The sequence below is a fragment of the Tympanuchus pallidicinctus genome, unplaced genomic scaffold (assembly GCF_026119805.1).
Source record: "Tympanuchus pallidicinctus isolate F22 unplaced genomic scaffold, pur_lepc_1.0 scaffold3, whole genome shotgun sequence".
Classification (NCBI taxonomy): Eukaryota; Metazoa; Chordata; class Aves; order Galliformes; family Phasianidae; genus Tympanuchus; species Tympanuchus pallidicinctus.
The window spans coordinates 12,491,891-12,508,672 of NW_026294747.1; the positions used below are offsets into that span (position 1 = coordinate 12,491,891).

The window sequence follows — 16,782 nt, forward strand, 5'->3', positions numbered from 1 at the left end:
TCTGGATGAGTTCCAGCCTTGCTTCATGCCCTAGAGCCCCTTGGTGCCCTTCCTCCAACATTCCCCCTCCCTGATGAGTGCTACTCCAAGCCATGAAGCAGCAGATTTGCTCCCGGCACACCCCATCCCTTGCCTCCATGCAGACCCAGGGCTTCTCTCTCAGGTGGAAGCGCTGTGCCTTAACGCTGCGGGATCCCAGCATTCATAACAAAACCATAGAATCATTTGAGGTGAAAGGGACCTTTAAAAGTCATCTAGCCCAACTCCCCTGCCATGAAGGACAAGCAGAGGCAATCTTCAATTCTACAAATAAACTTCTGGAGTGACATTTAGAAAAGCTCTTCATCCAGAAGCATCTCCAAAGTGCTTTATAAACTTCATTAATGGACTCTAAATCTGATTCTCAGTACGATCCTGAAGCATGGAAGTATCTTTGTCGACTGAAGAAATACTGCATGTGTGAAGATTTGTGCCCCTGCGTACAGAGAAATGCAGTGACTGTTCACAGAAACATGGCCAAAGGGGAGAGAGGTAAAGCAGATGGCTTCGTGCTGAGTTAGGGATGATGGCACTGGACTCAGTGTCTGCTTTGTGAGGGAACTGCTCATGAAGAGCAATGCCTATTGGGTTGGGGACCTCACCTTGTGCAGGCCAAATGGTGCTGAAGGTGCCCAGTGCCTGGTGGCCCGGGAGCAAGACGCCTTCTCAGCATTGTTCAAACACCACTACCTGATGGACCCAAAGAAGGGAAAAAGACAAGTTTGATGACTGTGATGAGACTTACCAGTGTCAGAGGAGGGCACGGCCTTGGTGAGAATGCTGTCAGTGATGGTGCCCTGAACGTTAAAGGCAAACACCAGCGGCACCACGATGATGCAGTAATGCCATATGGTCTTCATCAGGGCCTAAGTGACAAGACACAGTGGAACACGGATCATTAGAGAACACAGAGAGCAGCTTTGCAGCAAGAAGCAATACAGAAAACTATCTTAAGTCAAATCTATGACTTTTAGGTAAATTGTGGGAGACACAACTGATTTGTGATGGTTCCATTTTGGCCATCTCAAGGTCTTCCATCCTTTTTCTTCTAGCGCTTTCCCCACATTTTCCTTTGATTCCCACCCTTTTATCACATTTCCCTTGTTTTCTTTGGTTTTCACTTATCTTCCCTTGTTTTCAACTCTTCACCATTGTTTTCATCTGTTTATCCATGTTTTTCCTTTTCTTCGTTTCCTATTTTCCATTGTTTTCCCCTATTTTCCCCTATTTTTCACTATTTTCAACTGTTTGCTCATTTTCCCATTTTCCTTTCTTTTTTTCCACTGTTTTCCCTTGCTTCCCCCCCTTTTCCCTTGTATCTAACTTTTTACCTTTGTATTACATGATCTTTCCTTGTTTTCTCTTGTATTTCTTTGCTTTCCCTGACTTTTTCTTTGCATTCCATTGTTTTTCCATTTTTTCCTTCTTTTCTGCTGTTTTCTCCTGTTTTCTGTTGTATTAGCTTTATTTTCACTGTTTACCACCGTTTTCTCCTATTTTCCACTGTTTTAACCTGTTTGCTCTTGTTTTCCCATTTTCTCTTCTTTCTCCACTGTTCTTCCTTGTTTTCCTCTCTTTTCCCTTGTATCAACCTGTTTACCCTTGCATTTCCCCCTTCACCATGGTCTTCCCTTGTTTTCTACGGTTTTCCCTGGATTTCTTTGCTTTCCCTGTTTTTTTTTCCTTTGCATTCTCTCATTTTTGCCTATTTCTTTTCCCTTCTTTTTTTCCTTCCTTTCCAATATTTTTCCACCATTTGTGTGCTGGGAATCATTCTAAGGATGCAGCACAAGGAGCAGCCCCTGCTCTGTAATCTAGCAGTATATTCTCCAGTACTGCCGTGGGTATTTTTAGTGTCTGGGAATTAGTGACATCCCCGCGCCCTCCCCCAGGACTCTGTCTCTTGTCCAAGTCCTAAGGAGACATTCTGCAGCAGATGCATGCAGTGTACTTCAGGAAGCCTCCATTACTTATACAAAACAGCCTAGAGAAGGCATTTCAGTTCATTATCATAAGTAATTAAAACCAAACTAAGCTTGTCAAAATAAATGAACCTGGAGCATTATGTAATACCATACCTTTGGGATTTCTAATCCTGTTCTTCTGCTTCCTTACTAATAAATTCATCAAATTCAGTAATCTGGAATAGGTCTTCCGGCCATGAGGCGCACATTAGCGAGCATAATTAGGGAGAGTAATGATTTTGTTATTGCACATATTCTTAGTGAAGACATCCCTCCAGCTGTTTAATACTTAAAACAAAAGTGGTGAGGATCCTCAGTGGCGGAGCTGGAGCGGCTCTCAGCCCTGCTGGTCAAATAAATAGATTTCTCTGGGGCATGAAAAGGAAACTCCTGCTTCCTTGCGAGTCTCTGCCCTCAGCCGCGTCTCAAGGTGTGTTATTGTGGCTGGAAAACAACTCAGTCACTGGCCAAGCCAGAACTTTCATTCTCTGGGGTTCTTGCTCATAAAATCTGGTCTGTGCCTCTTGGCTACAGAAGATGGAGCAGCCCAGAGCCATCGCTAACTAATGACTTGGAAATAGCGAGGTTTATTTCTAGTTCCCCTCTGGACTCGTACATGGCAAGGTTTCTCTCCTTGGAGGGGCACTTTACCTATGTTTTGCTTAAGAACTAGGAACTCCTGCTTAGGGAACTGAAGAACAAAGGCAGAGAAGCGGGTATTTGGTACATAAACATCCAGACAGGGAGAGAGTAAGTCCTAGTTAGGGCAAATGTCATTGCAGGACAACACAGCAGTGGTAGGAAAAAAAAAAAGGCAGTGATGATCCCCCTCCTTCTAAGAGCGTCCTCACGGGCTGGAGACTGAAGGAAATAGCCAGAAAGAGCAGACCCAGGGCTGAATGTCTTGGGAAATATCTTCTCGCTGCCTTAGGAGGATTGGGTCAGGTGAAGCGTACTATTGGTCACCCACCCTCAGCTGAGCAGAAATCAGCCTTCTCCACCAGTGCAGATTTGGGAGAATTGCCAAGGCAGGGAAGGCAGATCCTGCAGTTTCAGCAGCTGGGCTCAAAAGCCAGTGCCTGGGAACCAGAGGGCAGGAGGGAGGGAGGATGGGGCATAACTATGCCTTAGGACAAAGCAAAGGACTTCCGTCACATCCTTTATAAGGACTCTTTGCTCAGTGGGGCCAGCAGCTGCATCTGCCTATGAATAGCTCTCGTGGGACGTCATTGCTGACCCCTGTCCTCAGGCCGTGCTGTCAGGATGTCCACAGTCCTCCAGGCATGGTGTAATTGTCAGCTCTCAAACCAACAACTTCCCTTCCCCGCTTTCCCTTTTCTACACAGCCACATTGGCTTCATGTGTCCCTCCACCACTGGCTCTGTGGTGGAAAATGGGAATTACTCTTCCCAGATCATCCCATCCCTTGGGCAGCATTGTTGGTTGCTGCAGTGTTGCTGGTAGAGCTGCCCCTGTCAATGGGATTTCCCAGTTGACTTCTGAGCTGCTTCTCACCCATCCAAACACAAACGGTGATGGGTAACACCAAAACAGAGGAGCTAAGCTATTTCCTTGCTACCTACTTCCCCAAAAGCTCTAAGCTTGGAGGAATTAGTAAAACAAAGCCAAAAAGATGAGACAACATCCTCAGCTGTCTCAGGGTATAGCACAACCGCAGTGGTTTTCCTCCTCATAATCTGCATTTACTTTCTGGGCAGTTCAGGAAATGGGGCCACTCGAGGACGGAAGGCAGGACCTCTGTGCAAATCCAGTGACTCAGGACGGATGCATGGGTTTCTGTGCGGGATTATTGCTCTGTAATCCCTGCAGCTATTACTCACACAGCTCCTTATCGTTGTCAAATGCTGTGTGTTTGCAGAGGCCCAGCTCGGCCGGCTCCCCCCAAGCACAGCTTGGCAAAGCCATGGTGGCACTGCCAGTGACAAGTAGGCTCTTTGCCCACCTGCAAACCATGATGGAGGAATGCTCCTTGGATGACTTCTCAGCAAATCTTACCATGCCCAGCCCCACGCCAGCGAAGATGAAGATGCTAAGCTTGAGCAGGGTCTGCTCCGTGCAAAGGCTTGTGAGTTTTCCAATCACTAGGCCTTGGACAACCTGAGGAAGAAGCGCATAGGCAGCGTCAGTCCTGCTTATATTGATGGAAACAAGCTAAGAGTGCAAATAAAAAAGAGAAAATGCATTGTTTCCTTGCTTTCCTGGGAAGAGAAAAAGGGACTTTACTGTTGCATTTAATGACTTGAAGACATTCACCATGATTTTGAACATTTTATATCTTAGTGATAAGTCAGATGATGATCTCTCTACTGAGTGATGCTTGCATGAGCTTTTCGTCACTGCTCAATCAACAGTGTTGACTGAAACTACTTAAAGGCACCTGTTGATAAAACTGAATTTTTTAACTTGAGATTTTCCTTGTGAAATCACTTGGTGAGATCTTCCAAAGCAGAACCACACTACTGTAGGCAGAGGAGAACACCTCCTCTCCTGGACCTTCTCTTGCCATTATTTTACACTGTAACTACACAAATTGAGCAGTTCATCATTTTATACAGGAAACAAGAATTACAGAGATGCTAATATCCAGACGCAGCAATGCAAGCAGGCACAAGAGATGGGGAACTGGTTTTGCAGATTTTAAGCAAAAACCAGGGGAGAGGAGGTGGAAAGGAGGAGTAAAAATGTAAATCCCAAGGAGTATTTGTCTTTTACATAGCTTTGGAGAGCAGCCTAAAGAAAAACTTGGTGCTCAGATTTGACTTGGACCACTACTATGCCACACTCAGTCTTACTGTGTTAATCCTAAGGGAGGAACCCAAAATCCACCAAAGGGAAACTGGTGCAAAATAAATAAGGAAGGAAGTTATTAAAAAGAAATGTTAATTTATGGCTAACTGTCCGGAAGAAAAAAGAAAACAGAGTATAAATACTAAAACAAGAAAAATGGTAAAAAGCAAATAGCAACAGAGTGAAAATATAATAAAGTTGACTTAAAGAGCAATAGGTACCATTTGAATATTTCTTCCACAAGCTACAACTTAATGAAAAATCTCACAACGAACCCCTTAGTTTTCCCTCAGAACACAAGCAAATTTTGACACGAGGACACATCTGCCATGCAGAAATTTGGGTTCCCAGAACATGCTTTTCCTGCTGTTCCCTGTTCCACCCTTGGGCAGGGCTGAGGAGCTCAGCTCATGTGTGTGACAGTGGCACGAGGCCCACATGGCTCTCCCAGGCTGTGCCACCCACCTGCTATGCTTGGGGACTGTACATTGTGAGGCTGGGACATGGATGGGGTGACCTGATTCATGTGGGACGCATGCCCTGCCATGGACATGGGCCAGGTGGGAGGAAGAGTATGCCAGCCCTGGTGGCTCCTACTCGATTCAGGTGGGTGGAGGAGGTGCTGAGTCACGCTTCATTAAGCTGAGAACTCACAAACGAAGCAGCATCATTAACATCTTGCAGCCTCTCAGTCCCTCCTGCCCAGGCTACACCAAGTCACAGGATGGGGCACAGCCCGCCCTCAGCGTGACTCCGCTTGGCGGTGGCATCACCCAAACGTGGCTTGGCTCTGCATCTCCAGAGGGAAGGTTTCTCAATTTGCCTGGGCTTGAACGGTACATTTAACTGGGATTCACCATGAGGTGCAGCCTGGGCCCTGCCCGTCCTTGAGTCACAGAGTATATCATCAAGGGAAGCCTATTCGGATCACCATGGGAGCGGCATGCATCAGCCCACGTCACTTGCTTTCAGGCCACACAACCATCCTTGGGCAATATGGACCCCAGCCTCCCGAATGCTTACTGGGCCCCCTCAGCTTTTGCTGCCCATTCCCAGTGTGGTTATACTGCCAATGTATCCATAAGCCACAAAGACCCATCACACTGAGTTTGGACTCTATTTACCTGCATCTGAATTTAGATGCTGGAAATAGTTCTGGTTGCTGGGCGCTCAGGAAACGTTTCCAGCCCCAGAAATGAGATCTGAAAACCCATCACCTCCAGCAGAGATCTTTCCTGACCCATGTATAGAATTACAGAATCATGGAATCAGGGCTGGAAAAGATCACTAAGATCACCTAGTCCAACCAAATAAGTTCCCTAAACCTGTAGAGAAAGATGAAGAGGAAGAAAAACCTAGAAAAGTGGGGATGCTGGAGAGAGTTCTGGGTTTTTTCCTTGCTTGCAGCCTCCACTTGGGCTCCCACAGGCTGTCCCTACTGCAGTTAATCGCAGGGATGGTGCTTGCTTTGTAACCTGACCTCCTTTGAAGTGCCGGGCAGAGATGGTGTACCTGGCTGGAATGTGTTCTGTCATCAATAAACAAAAAGGAGAGGAAATTGTTTGCAAGTGAAATAACAGGCACTGCCCGTGGCTGTGTACACATGTCGCAGGAAAAACCAACATATTTTTTCCCCTTCTCCTTCTGTCAAGGCAAATAAGTTCTCCTGATGAATGCAGAACAGCCAAATCTCCTTGTCTTTCTGCTGGCTTAGCCCTAGTGATTCCTTCCACTAGACTAGGTCAGATGCTCATGTAGAAAACTACCTCTGCTATCACCTCATCCAATAGAGCTCCTCTTCACCTGGGAGAGCCAATGTGCTGATATCAGCAACAACTCTCCTCAGTCCCTTACAGAGTGGAGGAGGTTTTTGCTGTTTGAAAGTTTGAGGTGTTAGTTTTTGACAGACCTTTCAGCAGAGCAGTTTCCCTGCTGCATGGGACCAGCATTCATCCCCAGGTAGTTATGTAGAAAAAATTTAAGTCCATAGAATCATAAAATCATTTGAATGGGGAGGGACCCTACAAACTATCTAGTCAAACTCCTCTGCAATTAACAGGGACACCTACACTAGATCAGGTGCTCAGAGCCCTCTCCAGCCTGAGTTTGCATGTCCCCAGGGATGGGACATCCACTATTTCTCTGGGCAACCAGTGGTTGACAGTATCTCACTGCCCTTATTGTTAAAAACGTCCTTACATCCAGTCTAAATCGTTCCTCCTTTAGTTTGAAACCATTTCCCCTTGTCCCGTCAAGCCCAGCAGATGTCTGGCTGGTCCTCCACATTCACCTCTGGTCAAGGGACAGGAGACTGTTCCTACAGACTCTTTCAGAAGCGCTCACTGAAAAAAGTAGAGGGCAGAGCCCAGCAACAAGACCTCTATTTCCAGCCTAGAAGTTCCCAGGGCCAAAGTGGTGCTGGATGGCAGAACCACAGTTGGGTACAGGTTGGGGAAGACCTGAGTGGGCACCAAACAGTGGGGACCTGTCCTGCTGGGCTGAAAGGGTTACAAAACCATGCGCTGGTCTGGGTGGAAGAAGGAGGAGGTTATTTTATGGAGACTGCAATGCCAGAAAGAACATGAGAAGTCATTCACGCCTTACAAGAACTGAAGGTGTTTGGGCTGCAAGGAGAGTAGATGGGGAGGGCCGAACTGCTGAGCCAGCACTTGGCCTCACAGGGCAGAGGCAGCGTGTGTTTTGCAAACTGCAGCCTAATCGCCTGCCTTCTCCCCACCTCCACCCCCCTGCACACATCTAAATCCTTCAAAGCAAGGAAACTGGAGAACTTTCTGTTTGTTGTTGCAAGGTCCTTTCACCGAGTGGGTTTTCCCCCCAGGCGAATCTGGCTGTAATTAAATCCCTAACTCTTTAATCATCCCTCTTGCTGCAGAGAGAAATAAAAAAGCAAGAGGGACAGGCTGGTGATAAGATGATAGGCAATGTAAATCTCTCCTCCAGGAATCTCTCTCATCTTTCCAGAATCGCTTGGTACAAACTTGTCCCTCCAGAAGCTGCATGGCTGGAGGTGGGGTTTGTACAACAATGCCTATTAAGCTCAGTAAACAGAACAGATGTCTTATGATTTCTCGGTCCTCAGGGTAATAAACACCTACCCCTTTGTCCCACCTTCAGTTTTTGTTTTGTGTGCTTTACGAAAAAAAAAATCCTTAAAGGAAAGTTCCTCCTGTCCATGCCTGGAAATCTGAGCATCAGATGTGACTTCATATTCTAACCAGGGACTGCAGGTATTCCCCTTGCCTAATCCTCTGGCAGCTTTTCCCAAACACAAGTACTACATCTGGAAGTCCTCCATGCCATTGCGTTCCCAACTCCAAGAAAAGATGGAGCTTAGGTCGGCTTCTGGCTATTATGCAGTTATTTTAAATGTTACGTGATTATGAAATTAATCATTCTCTGGAGGAAAAATGAATGACATCCCACACTCCCCCTAGGCACTCAATAAGAGGGAGATTTTGTCCGCACAGGCCCTGGGATCACAGCTCTGGAGGACAAAAGGCACTACATCCCTGATGGGCTCTCAGACCTCTCACTGGAGACCCTCTGGTGAACAGACAAAACTGCTTCAAACATATCACAAGCAAAGGGGATTTCTGCAGAGCAAGGCACTGCACTCCTCCTACTCCCTACCTTCCATCCTCATTTCATTGTTTCCCATGAGAAATCTCCTCCTGCCCACAGCCAGCTACACACTGTTGGGGTGCAGAGTGTGATTCACCCTCTCTGCTTTCTGCTTCTCCAGCACCATCCAACCTTCCCTTCCCCGGGTTGCTCCCAGCCTGTCCCATATCCTCTGCTATCAGAAGATGCTCTTTGCCTAACTGCAAATAGGTGCAGCTGATGGTTTCTCCCAGGTAATCGTTAAATAGATGCATAAGCTTGGGCCACTCAGGTCCCCCAGACCACCTTTTGGAAGTGAGATGCTCACAGATGTCCTCCATCTGCACAGAAGACAAAGCCCTCACCTTCCAAAGGGCAACTGCTTCTGTGCTGATCCCCCTACACAACAAGGACCTTGGGATACCCACGGCAAAGTTCTTGGGTTGCCTATCTGAAGGTAGACAGGCTGACTCAGTGCGATTCCACATCTGCTCTCTAGGCTCTCTGCAGTTGGCTTGAAGGGTGAGAAACTCAAATGCTGGCGATGCGTTGGCTGCCTCTCACTACAGTAGGTTAAATGAGGCTGAGAAGTTGAAAAATTAGGTTAAGCAATTGGAGTGTAACACCCCCAGGGCAGGAGAGGAAAGCAGGAATCACTGTCCCTGGAGATGTTAAAAAAACGTGGAGATGTGACCCTTAGGGACATGGCTCAATGGGAATGGTGGGAATGGGTTGGGATTGGACTGGATGATCTCGGTGGTCTATGATACTATGATTCTATGAAACCTGTGCAGCTCTTGAGCCCCTTGGTGGCATGTGCTGAGAGCAGGAGGCTGTGACTATGCCCTCCTGCCCTGCAGACCAGATCTGGGTGCTGCGTTCAATGTCCACAGGGATGTTTGGTGTAAACAGGATGCAGCTCACTCTTTATTTCCCCTTTTCACTTCTCCAACAGCCACACCTATCTTTAAAGGCCCTCAGATGTGGCCCATTTCCAGCTGCAGGAGGAAGGGGGCAAATGAGAAGGGGCTCAGAGCAATCTGGAGAAAACCTCCTGCAATATTCTACAGAAAGGCAAACTGAGGAATGAGAAATCAGAGCTGAGGATCAGCTTGATGAAATGCATTGAAAAGAACATTATATTTGTTATGAATAAAGCTATAATTTAGCAAGCGAAGTGGGGAAGCCAGTCAGCAGATACTAATCACATTCACCCACCTTGTCGGGTGGAATTTGCTTGCACCCTAATCTGCATTTTTATCTCCTGCAGTATCAGTGTGCTGCACAACAGAGACAAACACACCTGAAAGGCCAACTGAGGAGCGATAGAGGCTGCAGCCCTGGGGTGGGACAGAGCCACTGCAGTACATCTCCTGCATGCACCTCCCACCAGTGTGGTCGTAGCAGAAAGCACCCCTAAAACATCAGCTCAGCCACTGCCTTTGAGGCAGGCTGTTCCAACCAGAGCCCTGATCAGAAAGTCAGGACACAAACCTATGCCTGGACTACAAACCTCAAAGCACCACCCTGAAAAAGTGAATTTCCTTTGTAACTTACAACTGCTTCACTCCTGCATTTCTGAAGTCCAGAGCCACATGCTATTGAACAGAATGGACAGAAACTGCATGGCAAGATGAAAGTGAGCTGCCTGGCTGACAGCAGCCAATTTCTGTGCCAAACACCTGGGGCAAAGCCTCCCCAGTGAAGCAGATACTGCACCTGAGTCTGGAGGCACTGCTGGATCACATAGCGTGGCTATGGTATGGTTGGCACTATGGGATGAAACCCAACTCCTGGAACTGTGGGAAGGGCCAAGTCCCTGGCTTGCACTGACATCTGATTACTTGCTAGGGAGAAAAGTGAAGGCGGCCTTCCAGGACCGTGTCCATTTGTAGGGCTCATTGGCGCAGCACGCCAGGTAACCTTATCTACAGCAGTTTCAACCAAACAAAGCTGGGAAACAGCAGCACGAAGACAGACAGAAATCCCAGACCCAGCGGCACCATTCTGGCTCTATCGATCAACATAAAGCTGTCCCTTCCAGGTTGCACAAGGATCATTTCACCTTTGTTGCTATAATCACCCGTGATACCCAGCTTGAAACAACAACAACATAACCATGCAGAAATCCCCAATGTGATTTTCATGCAGACATATATCGTAGGGATCAGAGAATCACTAAGGTTGGAAAAGACCTTTAAGATCATCTAGTCCAACCATCAGATTCAACTGGTATATCTACATAAAGAGTTCTTAAAGTGCTCTCTACATTCAGAGGGGGAAAAAGACTTCAGAGGACAACTCCAAGGCTTGAATGCATCCTAGAGATCCTGGTCTAGGAGGTGGCACATGAAGACTAATGTAGAGCAGGCCTCCATGAGACCTCATATTTGGGCCAGATGCGTGCTATGGGAAGCAGCTGCTCATCACCTCACTGGCAGCAGCAAAACTGGTTTCCTTCCCAATGCAAATGACAGCAAGTGTGAAGCACGTGAGACTGAGGCACAGACCACCAAACATCCCCCTCCCAGAGCAGCAACAGAGAAGGTTGCCCAGATCCAGAGGTTTGACCCCACTCATGGATGCACAACCATGCCTATTGGCTGCTCTGCTAGGGTGTGAGACCAACACAGTGCCAGATCCAGATCACAAGGGACTAAAATTGCTATTTCACAGATGGGGAAATCCTCTGAATCACACAGGAACTCTGCGGCACTGCCCAGGAAAGCAAAGCATTCTAACAAGACCACCCTCCTTCAGGATATTGCTTGCCTTGCATTCCTGCCTTCCGTTATAGCCATCTGTTGCTCTTCCTGCAGAATTATTAGCCTCTTTCTCCAAATAACACAGCACCATTATTTTGGGCTGCACTATCACCATTATTTTTGGCTGTGCTATGACATAATTCAACTAACTTTTCACTCTTGTCCATTTTGCCAGTCTCCTAACTGTGTTCCATGGCCCATCTTCTTTTTTTTGTTGTTTGTTTTTTTTGAAAGTACAAGCTTGCTGCACTAGTTTCCCCACAGTTCTCCACAGAAGGAACGAGTCCTTCCTCTACACTGAGGGCATCTGCAAAATGCCAGTAAATGCACCTACCTACCTACACAAATTCACAGGTGCTACTAAGCAAATGTAAATGAGCTAACCTACAGAACTGAAAACCTTGTAATTGAGGCCTGTTAGCTTCAGTGTAAGTTTTGTTGCATAAACCAGGATGACATGCCAGTCATTGGAAATCTTGGCTCCAAAGCTTAAAGATCCACAAGAAGTGACAAGGGGAAAGGTCTCCAAGACATTGCTCACTCTACTTGCTTTCCATTCCAAGGAACAGAATAAATTTGGAGGCACTTTAATTTTTTGAAGCTGAATTACACATAGCAGAGCTATGAGTGTATTTATGATCTGTGTGTCAATACTATGCCTGGATTTGGGAGAATATGTGCAAAAATGTGGCAAGGTACACATCAGACAGCAGTATGGCACTTCACTTACCATCTGAAGGACACCGAAATATGACATCAGGTATCCAGACTCCACTGCTTCCAACCCAAAGAACTCAATTGAGATGATGGAAAACATAATCAGGAACAAACCTAGAGGGAGGGTTAATGAGAAGTACACTTCAGTATGCCCTCAGCACTGCACTGGCCCAACCTCTGCTCCCAGCGTGAGTCAGGAGCTCTCCCTGGGTTTATAGGCACTGGATATAAATAGGAGCAGAATCCTACTCAAAGCCAGTAGAGCAATTTAGTCTTTAAATGTTCACTTTTTTATCCCCTTTACTTTCATCTTGAAATAATGTGACTATGTAGGCTGTAGGTTCAGCTGTTTATAATAAACTAGTAAATATTTTTATCACCCACGGCAGACTAAGTATTAAGGCAGCAAGAAAACATTTGTTCAGACAAGACTGTAACCATAGAATAATCTGATTGGATTCCTCCTCCCTTTTGCCTAACTTTAGCTTTCCACCATTGGGAACGCTGCCTGGGAAACAAGCCGGTGACATCAGACTAAACAAAAAGGTTTCACTGCACACCCCAGCAGCAATTTCAGCCCCACGTGAAAACTCCCATGGCTTGAGAGTGGTGTCAACAGAAACAATTGGGGAAGTACGGACAGGAACAGCAGGCATGAGGTGTGCTGGTCTATTAAGGCAGTTTCTGGAGGGCGCTGTGGAAAATGCCCACTCAGTCTTACCTAAAAATGCTATTGTGTGCATTTCCCACGGCACCTAATATACACAAACATAGAGATGTGTATGTGTACTCCATTATACACAAATTGCCACCAAATCAAAAACATTCATAGAATCGTAAGGTTTGGAAAAGACCACTAAGATCACCTCGTCCAGCCATCTACCCATCCCCACCACTCCCACTGTTGGGACAAAGCATCACTAAAGAACGGGCTCGCAGTATGCACTTGCTGCCTCTGTCAACACATTTCAGGTGGACAGACAGCAGGAAATTGGACTGTGTGTGTCGGCATCCCAGTGCTGCTGGGAGAGGAGGAAAGAGCCAATGACCCGCAGGGGTCTGCTCCTGCCTTGCTTTGTAGGGCCCACCGAGGTGCACAGACCTGGTGAGCTGGGAGCTGCAGTCCTCTCTGTAACGACAGAAGAGCACAGGAGGAAAGGAGTGAGGACTGAGAGCAGCCTGTGGCCTGGCTAGGTGAGTCACTAGCCCGCAGAACAGGAAGGCTCTCACCCGCATTTCCTGGAAGTGTGGGGAGAGCCATCTCCAATTGCTGACTACAGTGTGTTTCATTCACCCCAAGCACAACCACATCCACCCATTGCGGGCAGAAAATGCAACCCGTTTTCCATATATGCACCATTTGGACAGGAAATGCACTTTTTCAGTGAAATTCTACAAAAGATAAAACTCACACTGAAGGCTTCAGGAGTGGGTGAGATGATGGGGAAATGGTCATTTCTGCAGTATCCTCAACTGACCTGCCCAAAATCTGCCTTTGGATGGAAGGATGTGCACCCAAACTGATTGGCCCAACTGTCCCACGTCCAGCAGGTTTCTGGGGCTCCTTTCCTCACCCAGCTGGTGCTGGGCAAAATGAAAAGCACCTCACCCTGCTGCTTCCCGTTGGTCTGGGGAAGGTGCTGGTATGCCTGATGCTTGTGAAGATTTTTGGCTCAGTCGCAGCACTCTGCGGGGAGCGCCCGCTGTTATCCTGTTGCTTTGAAACGCCTCCTAGCTCAAACCAGGTTAGGGTAACATGCAAACAGCAGCGTTTTCTCCTCACATCCAAAACAGACAACAGAGCTGCAGATGTTTATAAAAGACACACGTGAAGAAATGAAAGAAAAACCACACTTGGCTTTACTCACAGGGAGATCAGATCAGGGTGCATCTCCTTTCACCCAGCAGCCTCACTGCGCTACCACCCGGCAGGACTCAGCCTTCCTACATTGCTGCCTTTTCCCAGTGCCATGCTGCTTGCAGCTCTTGCAGCTAAGCTCTTTTGAAGTCCTTCACCCAGCTTAGGTTTTGATCTTTGTGCTGCAAAGGAGCTCATTTCTTTCTGCGCAGGAAGGTAGCTGTGCTCCTTCAAAGGCATTGCACATTGCACTGAGGGACATGGTTTAGTGGTACGGTGATGATGGGTTGATGGACTAGATGATCTTTCTTAGTGGTCTTTTCCATCCTTAATGATTCTATGTTTCAGTTTCATGGCTACCTCAGGATGCAAACATCCCTCAGATGGGAGCTACCCTATGCCCATACAAGTGCCTGGGCAAAGCAGACCCTCCTTGTTCCCTCTTCTTTCAGTGACTCACAGGATCTCAGAACTTCACCTTCCTGGGTATGCCCGCACCACGAGTGAACCCTTCACAAAACCTTGCACCGAGCAGCAAATAATAATGGGCATGCAGCATGAGGCAGGAAAATGTTTTGTAAGATGCAGTAAAAGGCAGGAAGAGCACCAAAGAGACAGCAAGCAGCGGCTTTGGGAGGCTGTATATGGCAAAGTTTCAGTAGCAGGGTAGGGGGTGGTCTGCAGAGGTAGCCACTGTGAGAAGGGAGCAGGTTTTTTCAAGCCCGTAGATTCCTACAAGAAGCTATTATCAGTATTTTCAAAGCTCTAGTGATCTCCAAGCACCAAGGGCTGTTTGACATTTCTGCCCTCATGTTTGGCTTTCAGTCTACTATCTACTGCAAGGCCATGACACTCACATTATTGAGCAGGCAAATCAGCCATGCTGGAGACCCCTACTGCCCCTCCATTCCGTGGCAGCTCAGCTTCCAGCAGGAGCATGGAGCCATCTGTGCTTTGATGCAAACCAGGGAGGAGGTTCCCAACCCTGCTACCCTCTTGGGTAGGCTCTTTCTGTCTCAAACATACTCATTTTGGACAACAATGAGATCTGTATGGAACAGGAGATTCTCCTCTGTGTATATCACGCACTTGTTTACAAGGTAAATAAAGAGAGGTCTGTAATTTGGCTGGTCTAATTAATTACACAGTTGCAGAAGGGAGATGAAAGGTGAATGAGACCAGTAGGAGCTCAGCCTCCAGCCATAAGTTGCAAAGGAGGAAGGGATGTCCAAATCCTCTTCTAGATGCAATCCTATGGGTCAGCGACCCGAAGAGAGTCCTGTGAACAGAAGTGCCTGGGATTGTAATCACTTCTAGGCATTCCATTCTGCTTGTAGCAGGAATGCCTCCACTAAACTCATTCCTGCTCGTCATGAGTTATTCCCACCCATTTCAGTAGCAAGTAGCCCATGTCCTGCCCTGAATCTCAGCCTTACATTCCATCCTGTTTGCCTACATGTTCCCTTGCAGTTGGGGCAGGAGATGTTTATTTTGGTCTGGTGTTCATTTTTGCTGTGCATGGGAAAAGAAGAATGTCTTCTGCAACAAAGAAGCATCTGTATTTCAGCAGCAATGACTAAACCAGGGTGCATCTCACCCACCTGTTGGAAAAAGGACAGTGCACAGGAAATTACAGTGCAGATTACAAATGGATGTGGTCTCAGTATGGTGTTTCTAAACAGGGAAGAGCTTTAAGCTGAGAAATGAGCCAGAATTGGAAAAGAAAACCCTGTTAAAACATCACTTGGCTATCTCGTTCTATGAAATGCTGCCATTTTATAAACATTTAAAACACGGTTTTAAAGGTTTCATAAGAATCTAAGAGATGCACACTTTGGGCAAGCCACCCGTCCATAGAGGTGCCTGTTCTCTCTCTAGTGGTGGGAGCAGGACCAGCTGGCATCATTGATCTCAGCCAATGCCAAGTATGCACTAAAACAAAAGAAAAAAAATCAGAAACACTTTTCTTCCTTTCATGTTATTCTACAGCTCCAGTCAGTCTTGGCAAGATGTTAGAAGAACCTGGTCATGGCCAGAAACGACATCCCCATCTCATTCAGCCACTCCCTTTAGTCAAATCTACCTTCATTTGTAAATTGAATTTACAGTTTACAAACCACAACTTGATCACAGAATCTTAGAATCATCAAGGTTGGAAAACTACCTCTATCATCATCTAGGGCAACCATCCCACCTACCTAACGGAGCATTGGGTCTGTGCTACACAATGGAACATGTCAAGACTGTGAATGATTCAACAGGAGCAGGGGGACAGGTGGGTTTGGGGTATGTCTGAAGCAGTGCATTATGACCACGACATGAGAAAAATCAGAAGAATATTCACAGAGAAGAACAAGCACTACCACCATCAAGCAAAGGAAGAAATAAAAGCAAGTGGCTCCCTTGTGCACAGCAGAAATTAAAAACCCGTCTGACCACATCTTGTCCAGCTATAGCTTTAAATTGTTGGGAAAAAGTTAGGCTATGCATCCTTCCCTCCCCTTATAATCATTAACTAAAATCAAGAGGGACATCAGTGTTTTTGACAGGGTACATTCAACTTGCCTCTGCTCTGAAGAGGTTCCAGCCTAAACAGAAATGACAGAGAATAGAACTATCCTTTTACAGCCATGGGACCAGGCAGAGCAATTAAGTGATATGCCAAAAGTCACAAAAGCAGCCTGTGACTAGTGGTCTGTTTTACATTAATTCCAGATTTTTGACTCTGTGTAGCTGAGAGCATCTGGAAGTACAAGTGTTGAGGTACGAGCCAAATCCCCACTTCTCCATGATTACACACAGTGTGGTTTCAGTAACTTCAGACTAGCCCAGTCTCCAGTGTATGTCTTCTTATTATAAATACATCAGCAACCATGGTAAAGAGTGAGATTTACCTATGGGAAGTCCAGAAAGGACCTTGACTAAGAAGATTTCCATTACTCCCGGAAACTTCATCACGCGTAGGATTTCTCTGACGCTGAATACACTGCCTACAGAAGATAACATATCG

At 46.7% G+C, this 16,782-nt stretch overlaps 1 protein-coding gene across 2 annotated transcripts in view; it reads right to left on the bottom strand.

Annotated features, from left to right (window-relative positions):
• Positions 1-16,782, bottom strand: part of SLC22A18 (solute carrier family 22 member 18) — a 48,647-nt gene that overhangs the window by 2,907 nt on the left and 28,958 nt on the right. For both annotated transcript variants that reach the window (XM_052694576.1, XM_052694574.1), the window contains exons 7-11: positions 16,667-16,762; positions 15,606-15,704; positions 11,928-12,028; positions 4,020-4,121; positions 785-905 (exon numbers count right to left, since the gene is read on the bottom strand). In XM_052694576.1, coding sequence (XP_052550536.1) covers positions 785-905; positions 4,020-4,121; positions 11,928-12,028; positions 15,606-15,704; positions 16,667-16,762 — 519 coding nt within the window. The remainder of the gene's footprint in view (positions 1-784; positions 906-4,019; positions 4,122-11,927; positions 12,029-15,605; positions 15,705-16,666; positions 16,763-16,782) is intronic.